Source organism: Eulemur rufifrons, chromosome 8 (assembly GCF_041146395.1).
Source record: "Eulemur rufifrons isolate Redbay chromosome 8, OSU_ERuf_1, whole genome shotgun sequence".
NCBI lineage: Eukaryota > Metazoa > Chordata > Mammalia > Primates > Lemuridae > Eulemur > Eulemur rufifrons.
This window is the reverse complement of record NC_090990.1, coordinates 33,011,559-33,024,826: the sequence shown is the minus strand read 5'-3', so window position 1 is coordinate 33,024,826 and position 13,268 is coordinate 33,011,559. Positions and strand designations below refer to the sequence as shown.

The 13,268-nt window shown below is 43.9% G+C and overlaps 2 protein-coding genes across 3 annotated transcripts in view; one reads left to right on the top strand and one right to left on the bottom strand.

Annotated features, from left to right (window-relative positions):
- The window catches only part of TMEM69 (transmembrane protein 69), a 197,134-nt gene that overhangs the window by 148,718 nt on the left and 35,148 nt on the right, over positions 1-13,268 (bottom strand). The window lies entirely within an intron of this gene.
- Positions 1-13,268, top strand: part of PRDX1 (peroxiredoxin 1) — a 35,176-nt gene that overhangs the window by 15,638 nt on the left and 6,270 nt on the right. Inside the window, exons 1-5 of one of the 2 annotated variants that reach the window (XM_069477872.1) lie at positions 6,984-7,027; positions 9,168-9,284; positions 11,701-11,854; positions 12,220-12,342; positions 12,879-13,009. In XM_069477872.1, the coding sequence (XP_069333973.1) occupies positions 9,179-9,284; positions 11,701-11,854; positions 12,220-12,342; positions 12,879-13,009 (514 nt within the window). In that variant the 5' untranslated portion in view covers positions 6,984-7,027; positions 9,168-9,178. Of the gene's footprint in view, positions 1-6,983; positions 7,028-9,167; positions 9,285-11,700; positions 11,855-12,219; positions 12,343-12,878; positions 13,010-13,268 lie in introns of those variants that run through there. The other variant, XM_069477873.1, reaches the window with a different exon arrangement.

Here is a 13,268-nt window from a genome sequence, read left to right as displayed (position 1 = left end):
ACTATGATTCATTGCAAGCATTTTCTCAGTGGCTGCCCTGATCCTAAGCAATTCTTCCTAACAAAGCCCCACCTAAAGCCCTCACCAACCAGCAATTTAGTTAAAGAATTTTTTTTTTTATTTAAAGGATTTTAGAGAAAATTTATTAAGTAAATTTCACAGGTGGCAGCTTGTATATCTACTAGTTGACTCCTTAACTCCTTTTTTATTACCCATTCCCAGGTGCAAAAAATTCCAATGCTGATGATGAGAACCAAAGGAAATTAATCTAGTTGAAACAGTTCATCTTCATCAGTGACTCTTTACCCACAAAAGGTTCTTTTTGGTTCTGTTTTGCAGTGCCTTTGATTGCTTTTGTCCTCCTTCCACTCCCATAAACACTCTCTGATGTTTTGGTCTTGGCTCACCTCTCACCTCTTTCTCATGGATTTCATTTACTCCCACAGTTTCAAGTATCCTTGACATTGTGCATGATGTTGAAATCAATATATGTAATTTATTAATTTATTTAAAAATATCTATTGTACCTACCACGAGCCATGAACCATGCTGCAAGTTATCAGAATTATAACATGATGAACAAGATAGGTAGGGGTCCCTGCTTTCCTATAGCTTTTCTTTCAAGTTTTCACACTTCTGACTGCTGCGTGGCCATCTCTGCCTGGAATCCCAAATTCAATATGTCCCAAAGTGGGCTCTTCACCAACTCCCTGAAAAATCTGCTTCACAACATTTCTGTGAATTGCACTATTTTCACTTGTTTCCCCTGGGACTCATCCTTAACTCCTCCCTCTCCTTCAATCCCATATCTGATGCCCAGATCTTGCAAACTTTGGCACCTAATCCCATCTCTCCACCCCTGGCGCCACTGCTCTCCTTCAGGTTCATGACCTCTTTTCTCCTGGTCATGGCAACATCTGTTTAGGTCTCCTTATCCCATATCTTCTTGTTCTTCTACAGTTGTTCTCTCTGCAGCTGCCAGAATGATTGAAAATATAAACTGATGTGATCATTCTCCTAGTCAAAACTTAATTTCTTTCTATACTCTTATACTCAATCTTACCCGCTGGGATAAAATCCAAAATCCTTAGCCTGGATTGACATATACATCATAACCTATCTCTGTCTATGTTCTTTCTCTCTGCATTCTAGTTTTTGGCATTTACATTCTACTACTATTGATCTATTTGTAGTTGCCCAAATATATTATACTGTTTCCTACCTCTTTTGCTTTTTTTTTCTGCTTGGAACTCTTCTCTCACTTCTCTTTAGCTAACTGTTTTGTGATCCTTCAAAATACTCAGGGAATGGTCTTACTCATCTTTGCATACCTGGTACCTAACAGAGGGGTAGGATTGCTATAAAGAGAAGTACAATAAATACTAATATCTAACTAAATTTCTGTGCTGCTAATTCTCAAATCTACATCTCTAAAGGGAACCTCTGGATACCTCCACCTGGATGTCTAATAAGCATCTCAGTGTTGCTTGCCCCAAACCAAACTGATCTTCTCCCTTAAGAGAGGAGGCAGTAATAGGGTGATCTCCAGAGTCACACAGCCTGGTCAGACCACTGTGAAACACAACTCCAGGGGGTACCATTCACATTATAGTCTACAAAAATATCACATTTGCATATTATACAACATGATGGCTCTGCTACCTGGGATAGAATCTGGCTCCAACATCCATTAGCTGTAACCTTGGACAATTTACTTAAATTCTTTGGGCATCGGGTGCCTCATCTATAAAGCAGTACAGGTATTACTCAATAAAGAATTGTCTTTTTCTTTTTATTTATAAATAATGGAAATTTATTTCTCACAGTTCTAGAGGCTGGGAAGTCCAAGATCATGGCATCTGATAAAGGCTTGCTCTTTGCTTCCAAGATGATGCCGTGTTGCTGTGTCCCCATATGGACGAAGGGACAAATGTTATGTCCTCACATGGCAGAAGAGATGGAAAGGCCAGGCAGCTCTCTGAAGCATCTAATAGCACTAATCTTATTCATGAGGGTAGAGCCCTCATGGGTTTTATGTTCCAACATGAATTTTGGAGAAACACATTCAAATCATAGCAACAAGGTTCTTATTAGAGTCAGGCTGTGGTCTTTCACTGTGTGTTAAGATCAGTGGTGTACTCCCGCCAGCTAGTTGACTTTTGACATTTCTCGTAGCTAGTATTGGTTCGTAAAAGTGGATCAAAAAATTTTCAGGAATTTTGTGTGCCAGTTGTGAAACAGAGTCATTATTAAGAACTAAATTATACAAACTTAAATTGAAATAATTTATATTATAAACAAAAGTAATAAATATTCAGCATTATCCATGCTCTTGAGGTTATACCTATTGTATCTGTATAGTAGTATTACCTAATTATGTGCTACGGCACATCTCTTTTCAACTGTGTTCAGTGATACCACACAGTTAGCTTGAAATCAACTACAATGGGAATGTTTACAACATGGAAGAATGCAAATCCTACAAATTAGGGCTCTTTTTCCTTTTTTGTTTGTTTGTTTGTTTTGAGACAGAGTCTCGCTCTGTCACCTGGACTAGAGTGCCATGGTATCAGCCTAGCTCACAGCAACCTCAAACTCATGGGCTCAAGCAGTCCTCCTGACTCAGCCTCCCTAGTAGCTGGGACTATAGGTGTCCCCCACCACACTTGGCTAATTTTTTCTATTTTTAATAGAGACAGGGTCTTGTTCTTGCTCAGGCTGGTATTGAACTCCTGACCTCCAGTGATCCCCCTGCCTTGGCCTCCCAGAGTGCTAGGATTACAGGCGTGAGCCGCCACTTCCAGCCGTAGGGCTCTTTTTCCTACCTGTTTGTCATTATTGTTAACCTCAAACCTGCTTCTCCTCCAGTGTTTCCAATGTCACTGGTTAATGACATCACTCATGTCACCAAGATAAGAAACCAAGGGATCAGATTTAACTCTTTCCTCTCATCCTAAATCCACTTAATCTTAAAGCCTGTAGAAATATCTCTTGTATTTCCTTCTTTCCATCCTGCTGCCAATGTCACATTACAGTTCTGAGACTTCTCTTGATTAGACTATTGCAGTGGCCTCCCAACGGTCTCTTTGCCTAATACTCTAGTCATTAAATTCATCCAGCACACAACTGCCAGAGTCATCTTCCTAAAACATAGTTCTTATCATTTAATTCCATATCTCAAAAATCTTCAATACATTCTAATATTTATTAAGCTCTTCTATACCAGTTACTGTGCTAGGCTTGGTACTACAACAATAAGTAAAACAGAATGAATCCTTTCCAGGCTACTGGTGAAAAAAATGACAATAATATAATGGGGTATGTGTAAACATAGAGCTAGAGGGCTGGTCTGAGTGCAGTGGTGTTTACAACTAATTGATCACTAACAGTCACAGATTCGTTTGTTCTTTCTCCACTCCCACTGCTTCACTTGACTAGTCTTAAAAAAAAAAAAAAAAAAAGAGCTAGAGGTATATACCAGACCCTGTGAGAAAGCCTCCTCTCCGAAGTTCTGAAAGCTTTGCTATTCTCTGGGGAGACTCTGCAATCACATAGGCAAGTAAGTGTTCAACAGTTTTCTTCTCTTTTCAGTGCTCTGTCCAGCTATTTCATTTTTATTTTTATTTTTTTTTTATATTCCCAATGGGATAGATTCTTAACATTTCTCTGGCCCAGGATAACTTTTTTTTTTTTTTTTTTAAAGAGACACGATCTCACTATACTGTCCAGGCTAGACTCAAACTCCTGGGCTCAAGTGATCCTCCTGACCCAGCCTCCTGAGTAGCTGGGGCTACAGGCATGCACCACAAAAGCCTTTGTTTCTTTTGGTTTTTAAATGAGACAAATAAGCTCAAGTGCCTGGCACATGGTGGATACGATAGATGGCAATTTTCTTGGGGCTGGCTGAAGTATCATCGTGTGTTGGTTTAGTCTGCCCATAGCCAATAACTATCCATTATTAAGCTCTGAACTTGTTTGTTCTGCCCCTTCCAGAAAGAAATGATAATGTCAAATAACTGTTCAGCCTCTAGCAGAGAAAGAAAAAGCAAATAAATCACTACTGCAAGGTAGGATGATAAATAAAAATTGAGATGCTCAACCAGCGTGACACAGCACTTCCTCATTTCTTATCCGACTGTAAAGGCCAAGGGAGTTAGTGGTGGTTGGGGACAGAGAGAGGGACATAATATTATTTATTAAATGATTATTGACTGAGCGTCTGTTTTATGTTAGATGCCGTGTTGTGACTTGGGGACACAGAGATGGATGTGACCCAAATCCTACCGTCCAGAAAGTCAGTCTGGCAGGGAGAGGCAGACATGTAAAAAGTAAAATAGCTTAAAAGATTTTTCTCGGCCGGGCGCGGTGGCTCACGCCTGTAATCCTAGCACTCTGGGAGGCCGAGGCGGGTGGATTGCTCAAGGTCAGGAGTTCGAGACCAGCCTGAGCGAGACCCCGTCTCTACTAAAAATAGAAAGACATTATATGGACACCTAAAAATCTATATAGAAAAAATTAGCCGGGCATAGTGGCGCATGCCTGTAGTCCCAGCTACTCGGGAGGCTGAGGCAGTAGGATCGCTTAAGCCCAGGAGTTTGAGGTTGCTGTGAGCTAAGCTGACGCCACGGCACTCACTCTAGCCTGGGCAACAAAGTGAGACTCAGTCTCAACAAAAAAAAAAAAAAAAAAAAGAAAAGAAAAAAAAAGATTTTTCTCTTTTTGGCTATACAGGCTATTGTTTGGACACAAAGGAGAGGAATGGTAAATTCTGGGGATGAGCTGGGATCAGGAACAGCTTCAGAGGAACCAATACTTCAGCTGAGTCTTCAAAGACATGCTTTCTCTAGCCCAGTTGGGAGAAACTTGGTTTTCCAGTTTTGAACAAAAGCTACACCCTGTTCTGGCTGTTATAGGTGAGGATGATGGAAGAGTTATAGTAACATTTTAGCTAACATTTCTAATGTATTATAAGAACTAGGGACCAGGTACGGTGGTTTAGGCTTGTAGTTCCAGCATTTTGGGAGGCCAAGGCAGGAGGATCACTTGAGGCTAGGGGCTCAAGACCAACCTAGGCAACATGGTCACATCTCCTCTCAAAAAAAAAAAAAAAAAGACAAGAAAAAAAAGAACCAGGTACTGTGGTAAATGCTAAATGAGCTACATAGATTACCTCGGTGAAGTGTTAATGTTATTCCCATTTTACAGGTGAGAAAACCAAGGTGTAACAGGATTAAGACTTCTCTAAGGTCACACATAAAATGATAATGAGGAATTTTTTATTTTATTTAATTTTTATTTTATTTATTTATTTATTTATTTTTATTTTATTTTATTTTATTTTTTTGAGACAGAGTCTCACTCTGTTGCCCAGGCTAGAGTGAGTGCCGTGGCGTCAGCCTAGCTCACAGCAACCTCAAACTCCTGAGCTCAAGCGATCCTCCTGCCTCAGCCTCCCGGGTAGCTGGGACTACAGGCATGCGCCACCATGCCCGGCTAATTTTTTTTTTTCTATATATATTTTTAGCTGTCCGTATAATTTCTTTCTATTTTTAGTAGAGATGGGGTCTCGCTCTTGCTCAGGCTGGTCTCGAACTCCTGAGCTCAAACGATCCGCCCACCTCGGCCTCCCAGAGTGCTAGGATTACAGGCGTGAGCCACCGCGCCCGGCCTATTTATTTATTTTTTGACACAGAGTCTCACTCTTGCCCAGGCTAGAGTGCCATGGTGTCAGCCTAGCTCACAGCAACCTCAAACTCCTAGGCTCAAGCAATCCTACTACCTCAGCCTCCCAAGTAACTGGGACTACAGGCATGCACCACCATGCCCGGCTAGTTTTTTCTATATATTTTTAGTTGTCCATCTAATTTCTTTCTATTCTTAGTAGAGACGGGTCTCGCTCTTGCTCAGGCTGGTCTCAAACTCCTGAACTCAAACGATCCTCCCGCATGGGCCTTCCAGAGTGCTAGGATTACAGGCATGAGCCACTGCGCCTGGCTGAAAAATGAAAAATTTTAACTCAAGAAATTGACTACAGAGCCCCAGTTTTATTTTTTGTCTTTTTTGTTTTTTGAGACTAGAGTCGTGCTCTGTAGCCTAGGCTGAAGTGCAGTGGAGCGATCATAGCTCACTGTAGTCTCAAACTACCGGGCTCAAGCAATCCTCTGCAGTAGGTAGGATTACAGGCCCGTGTCACGGAGCCTGGATAATGAAAATTTTTTTTTGGTAGAGATAGGGTCTCACCATGTTGCCCAGGCTGGTCTCGAACTCCTTGCTTCAAGGGAAGAGTCTCGCTGAGATAACAGGTGTGAGCCACCCCGGCCGTCCATCCTAGCCACAGTTTTTTAAAACCACAAATAAGAGGAGTGAGCCACCCCGCCCGTCCATCCTAGCCACAGTTTTTTAAAACCACAAATAAGAGGAGTGGCGTGATCACATTTCCAAAAGATTTCCTTCAGCCCCAGTGGAAAGAATGAATAGGAGATACAAAGCAGCAACCCTGTAATCAGACATAACAATGAAGAAGAGTGCCTAAGTGGTGAGGGTTACTTAGGATCAACGATAGAGCCGAGGCTGCGAACTTTAGAAATATTTAGATAGTTCTCAGGGCTTGGTGGGATTAAATGTGAGTAGCAGCTAGCATTGGGGGCACAGTGCTCAAGGATCACGAAAATAAATAAAATCCTGGTTCCTGGAAGAGATCCCGGATTAGCGTCTGGATTTGGGGGCAGTCAAAAGGGCGCCTCTCTCTCCAACCTCAACCATCCGCAGCAGGAAGGAGGATTAGTTCCTTCTGGGCCCACGCCAGCCCCAGGGAGGGAAAGCGCTGAGTCATTCCGGAGGGGCACGCAGGGGCGTGGCGGGGCTCGGACAGACTCCCCCCGCTGCATCCTCCTCCCGCACCCGGGCCCCCTCTAACTCTCGCGAGAGCCTTACAGGCTATATAGGCAGCGCCTCGCGCGCACTTTGCGAGTCGTCTTCCTGGCCGGTGTGGGTGTCTCAGTGGTCGACGACTTCTGTTTTGGAACAGGTGAGTCTGTGGGTAGCGCGACCACGGCGGAGCAAGGCGCAGCGTCCCACACCCTGCCTATCGCCTTTTTTTCCCTCCCCCGGGCCCGCCCGCCCTCAGGTGGGGATGCTGTGGCGCGTGAAGCGGCCAGTCAAGGCCTGGTGCGCGAGAGAGCTCGAGCGCTCGAGCGCTATGTGAACGCCCACGTGCTCACCCCAGGGTGCCAGGACCTGGTTGAACCCCAAGGCTTCTCTCGACTCGAATCTCCTCTTCCCCTGGCAACCCGAGCACAGGCCGTTGATGGGCTCTCCGCGGCGGGGGGCGGGCCGGTAGCGGTGGAGGGGGGGGAGGTCTCCTCGACTCAGCGCCCTGCCCGGCTGGGCGGATTCGGAAAGCTTCTTGAATGGACCTGCATCCTGACCTGTGGCTGTAGAAGGCGACCTGTCCATCATGTGATGGGGTAGAGGCTGTTCCCGTTCCTGAGCCTTGACTAGCCGCGGAGCGTCGGGCACTAAGATTCCCTTTCTTGTCGTTATTTTCCGGTCCGTGGAGTGGGGTTTCTTATGATCCCAAATGCCCTTGCTAAGGACTGCGCACTCTTTCTGCTGGTGCTTTCCGAAGTGCTGGGCGGGGGTGATGATGGGAGTGGCTCAAGGTTTCCGTTGATTCGAATCTCTTCCCCAGGCAACCCGAGCAAAGGCCGATGATTAGCTTGCGGTGGCGTGGGTCGGCTGGTGGTGGTGGAGGTGGTGGTGTCGGTGTCTTATCGACTAAGCCTCCTGCCGGGCTGGGCGGGTTCGAAAAGCTTCTTGAGTGGACCTGCGTCCTGACCTGTGGCTGTGGAAGGCGGCCTGACCATCATGTGACGGGGATGTTCCCGTCCCTGAGCCTTGACTAGCGGCGGAGCTTCGGGCGCTAAGATTCCCTTTCAAGTGTCTTTATTTTCCGGTCCGTGGAAAATAAAGTTTCTGATGATCCCAAATGCCCTCGTTGAGGACTGCGCACACTTTCTGCTGGCGCTTTCCGAAGTGCTAGGACGGGAGTAATGGTGGGAGTGGCAGGAGGGTACCTAAAGTGGAGTTTAGGAGTTCTCCAGTGTTTCTGGGCAGATCCGTTGAAGGGGCTCTGCACCGGCTAGAAGTCCAGCAGCCTACCCCGGTTTGGTAGGGCCTTGGACGTGGGGGGGCCATCTGGAAAAGCAGGTTTGGACGAGAAGGCCATTTAGGGTCACACCCTGTAGTTGGTTGCCAAGCTGTGTGCCTTTTTTTTTTGTTAAAGGTGTTAAAAGATTTTTTTTTTTTAAATAAGCAGTAAAAAGTTCGCAATGATCCATGTTCACAAGGTTTCTTTTGGTTGTGATGTTATGAACCAAGAATTTGGACTTGTTAGAAAAACTTTCAGACCATGACTTAGTGGGTTAAATCTTAACTCCTTACTTGGTGTTGACTTGAGTGAATTTGGTGCAGTGTTGCTTTCAGCAATAAATTGAGTCTTGTTCTAATTATTTATGCCTCAATAAATTAGTTCCGAGGTCAGGAACCCATATTTGAAAGGACTTCTAGGGCTTAAACACAGTACCGAAAGCATTACTGTTGAGCAGATGCCAATATCTTGGTTTTGCCTCTTAAAATGTTGGATTGGTGTTAGGTTGTGTGCTGGCTTGGACAAATCTACCTGGAGAAAAGTCAAGTGTGCTTCCCACATTATGAAGACAGGTGGAGGCATAGTGCAGATTAAGGGCAACGTGACTCTTTGTGGCATTGTATATTTGTGTTCTGGTTTGAGAATCTCCACCTCCCTCACACTGTGCTGCCTTTTTTTTTTTTACTCTGCTTCTGTATAATGTACAGAAGAAACTGCCATTGCACAAACAAAGGCTCATAAAGAGTGACAATGATGACCTCAATTTATAAAGAAATTGCCTTGCTGTTTTTAAATTAAAACAAAGGCTGAGATTCAGAGGCTTGTTTTGTTCCAAAAGTTGGAAAGTTCAGATTGTGATCCTTGACTGCTGTCCTGAACTTCTTACTAATATAAAATTTAATGTATTCGGGGCCACTAGACAATTCTTTGATTGTTCTATAGCAGAGTCTCTAAGTGAAGGTTGCTGGTTATCTAGAAAAATAAGACTTGTTTCTAATTTTTCTGTTATTTTTTCCAGCTAATAGCAACATGTCTTCAGGAAATGCCAAAATTGGGCACCCTGCCCCCAACTTCAAAGCCACAGCTGTTATGCCAGATGGTCAGTTCAAAGATATCAGCCTATCTGACTACAAAGGTAAAAGTAACTACATTGGATTCATTGAGGTGGAATTATTTTGTAATCTAGAGATGGCTTGTTAGATTTGTGTCACTGTTATGTTTTTTTTCCTTTTTTTTAAATTTTACCATATTACAGGGGTAAGAATGTTTAGGTTACATACATTGCCTTTGCCCCACGTGAGTCAGCTTCAAGCGTGTCCATCCCCCAGATGGTGCACATCATACACACCCTTTAGATGTGAATATACCAATCCTTTCCTCCTCCCTCCCACCTGCCTGCCACCCAATGAATATTACTACTATATGTGCACATAAGTGTTGATCAGTTAATACCAATTTGATGGTGAATACATGTGGTGGTTTGTCACTGTTATGTTTGACTGTAAAATGTTTTATGTCTCCTAGGATGGAATCTTTAGATCACGAGGCTGTTGCCTTCCTGTTGAAGTGGTGATTATCAACAGTGATCACAGGATATATATCCTAGGTCCAGACCACTTACGGAGAAAGCACATTTCATTATGGCTGGACATATTAGTTCAATTATCTTTTCAGTACTCCTCAATTGTATTATTGGAGAAATTCTTATTACCTCTTGTTATAAGAGGCCATCTACATTTAAAGTCTAAGCTCAAGTCTTTGGAGCTGTGATACTGCTTGTTCAGTTTGTTTGGGAAATGTGTGTGTTACAGATATTATATTAGGCAGAGGTTTAGGTACATTCTCTTGACTGTTTTGCCTCCAGAGGAGAATTGGTGTTACAGTTGGAACCGCTTCCTTTCCTGTCGTCCTAGTTTCATGCAGACACTTGGCAAGTTCTTTTGAGACTCCTGGGACAATTGAGGATGTAGATTTCCTTAGAATGCAAACCTGAAACTCAGGTGTCAAATGTACTTTTTTGGTGGTTGGTATTAATTCTTGGAAGTAGCTGTTTGCTAGAACATTTGACTAGGTTGCTTGACATATCACACTTGGTTGTTGGGGCTCCTCCTGGCAAACAAGGTAAATAACAGCCTAGGGAGGAGACCTTGGCCCAGGGGTATAAGGGGAAGATCTAGGGGGAGCTGCTCTCTGCCCTCTAGGGCTTGACCTGCAGAGGCTTCAAAGTGCTTGTTAGGCAAAGCCCTGGAGAGGTTGTTTAGATGAGTCAGTTTCTAATGATACTGCTTTTCAAAGAGGTAAACCTCAAAAGTCAAAAAGATCACTTGTTTTCGACTTTGAAACATTGCTGCTACCTGGAAATGAGTGAATATTTGGAATCGTTCCAATAGTTCAGGTGTGGTGAGAGGCTGCCTGGCCAGTTTGAAGATGTACTGCAGTGGTAATCTGAATGACTTCATTAAAATTGCTGCTGAAAGTTCTGTCACCTACCAGTACTTTTGTAACTTTTGTCTTACAAATGTTTTTTTAAGATGGGGTCTGGCTGTGTTGCTCAGGCTGGCCTTGAACTCCTGGGCTCACAGGATCCTCCCACCTTGGCCTCCTGGGAAGCTGGGACTACAGGCACGCACCACTGCACCGCACTAAGCTTAAAATTTTGTTTTTCTCGTCCTGTCAGGCATGTTAGGAACACGTGATCACTTAAACCATTACTATGGTTCGTTGTGGAAGAAATAACAAAAAGCTCTAGGCCAGGCATGGTGGCTCACACCTATAATCCTAGCTCTCTGGGAGGCTGAGGCAGGTGGATCATTTGAGCTCAGGAGTTCGAGACCAGCCTGAGCAAGAGTGAGATCCTGTCTCCGCTAAAAAAAAATAGAAAGAAATTAGCTGGACAACTAAAAATATATATAGAAAAAATTAGCCGGGCATGGTGGCACATGCCTGTAGTCTCAGCTACTCAGGAGGCTGAGGCAGTAGGATTGCTTGAGCCCAGCAGTTTGAGGTTGCTGTGAGCTAGGCTGATGCCATAGCACTCTAGCCCGGGCAACAGAGTGAGACTGTGTCTCAGAAAAAACCAAAAAACAAAAAGGCTCTAAGTTCTTATTGGTGTCTTACTGCTTCACAGCAGAGGAGAACCCAGCAATTCAGCTTTTTCTGGGCAGTTTGTAAGCATTGGCATTAGGCTATCCAGTAGATAATTACATCCTTTTCTTCATTGGAGAACTTAGCGTTTATGCTAATTTTAGAGATGATCAAAATTAGACTGAACAGTGTTTATTCTATAGTTGGCAGCTAAGAATATGGAGGCAGGAAAATAGAGCTGGAACTGGAAGGAACTTTTCATTCAGGCCTTCCTGCTGCAACAGGTTCTAAAAATAGCTAGTAGGAGACATCTATATTGAATATCTTGGCATTTAGTGATTATTTTGTCTGCCATCAACTTAAAAAGAAAATTTCTTTTTCCATAGGAAAATGTCTTTGCCTTAGTCTCTATAAAGCAAGGAAGTCTGCTTCAGAGGCTAACTGATGATTCCGATTTTTTTCCCCAGGAAAATATGTTGTGTTCTTCTTTTACCCTCTTGACTTCACCTTTGTCTGCCCCACGGAGATCATTGCTTTCAGTGATAGGGCAGAAGAATTTAAGAAGCTCAACTGCCAAGTGATTGGTGCTTCTGTGGATTCTCACTTCTGTCACCTGGCATGGTAAATCTCTTCGTCCATTTGGCATGTGGACTTTTGAAGCAACAGCTTGGGAGACTTTGGCAGTAGACTTTGAGGTATTGATGTTTCTGGCTCCTCATGGGAGGAGTGCAGAGGCTCTCACTTTCTTTTGTTGTTCTCGTTACCTGGCAACAGAGGAGAACCAGGTTAAGTTACAATTGAGTGTACCCTGGCTACCTACCTTGACTGTTCTCAGCCATTTACTTTATTGCTGGAAAATGTTTGAAGTTTTTTTGGGTAAGTTAGAGTAGGAATATGGGAAAGAGAAAGAAGGAGTAGGTACAGTTAATGTTCTTGGTACACAAGAGCTTGAATGAACGTGATTGTATGTGTGCCTTTTGCTGTAGGATCAACACACCTAAGAAACAAGGAGGCCTGGGACCCATGAACATTCCTTTGGTGTCAGACCCCAAGCGTACCATTGCTCAGGATTATGGGGTCTTAAAGGCTGATGAAGGCATCTCATTCAGGTATGTTATCAGAATTATCCAATTGGGGCTGGGTGCAGTGGCTCGTGTCTAATCCTAACACTTTGGGAGGCCAAGATGAGAGGTTCAGTTAGTTCAAGACCAGCCTGAGCAAAAGCAAGACCTCATCTTTACAAAGAAGAAAAATTAGCCGGGTGTGGTGGCATGAGCCTGTAGTCCCAGCTACTTGGGAGGCTGAGGCAGGAGGGTCGCTTGAGCCTAGGCGTTTGAGGTTGCAGTGAGCTGTGATGCCACTGCACTCCATCCAGAGTCTAGGCAGAGCAAGACCCTGTCTCAAAAAAAAAAAAAAAAGGATCCAGTTGGCTGAAAGCCATTTATTTGGAGAAAGCTAGAGCCTTGATCTGCAGAGTCTCCTTCATTTCGTTCTTTTATGCAAGGGCCACCTCACTAAGGGCAAAGCCACTACAAGTCTTGGAGACCAGTCCATTTCCAAAGGACTTGAAGCTTCTCTATTCTAACAAAGCAGATTTCTAAACCTGTATTGCTTCTCCCTTAATCCTTCAATCTCTTTCTCCCAGGGGCCTCTTTATTATTGATGATAAGGGTACCCTTCGGCAGATCACTGTAAATGACCTCCCCGTTGGTCGCTCTGTGGATGAGACTCTGAGACTAGTTCAGGCCTTCCAGTTCACTGACAAACATGGGGAAGGTAAGTTATCTGTCTGGTAACAGGACAACAGAGTGGTGGCAGGGTGGGGGAAAGATAGTAGGACCAAAATCTACCAAATAAGAAAAGAGTGAGTATGTCTCTTCAAGAAATTGAAGTCTGGATTACAGTGGGGGCGGGGGTAATGGAAAAGCTTGGAAACGAGAATTTAAAGGCTTTTTGTTCAAACTACATACTCCCGTCTTCTGTCCTCATTTAGAATCACTGTGACAGATCTAACTTACTGGAGGATAGGAGGATC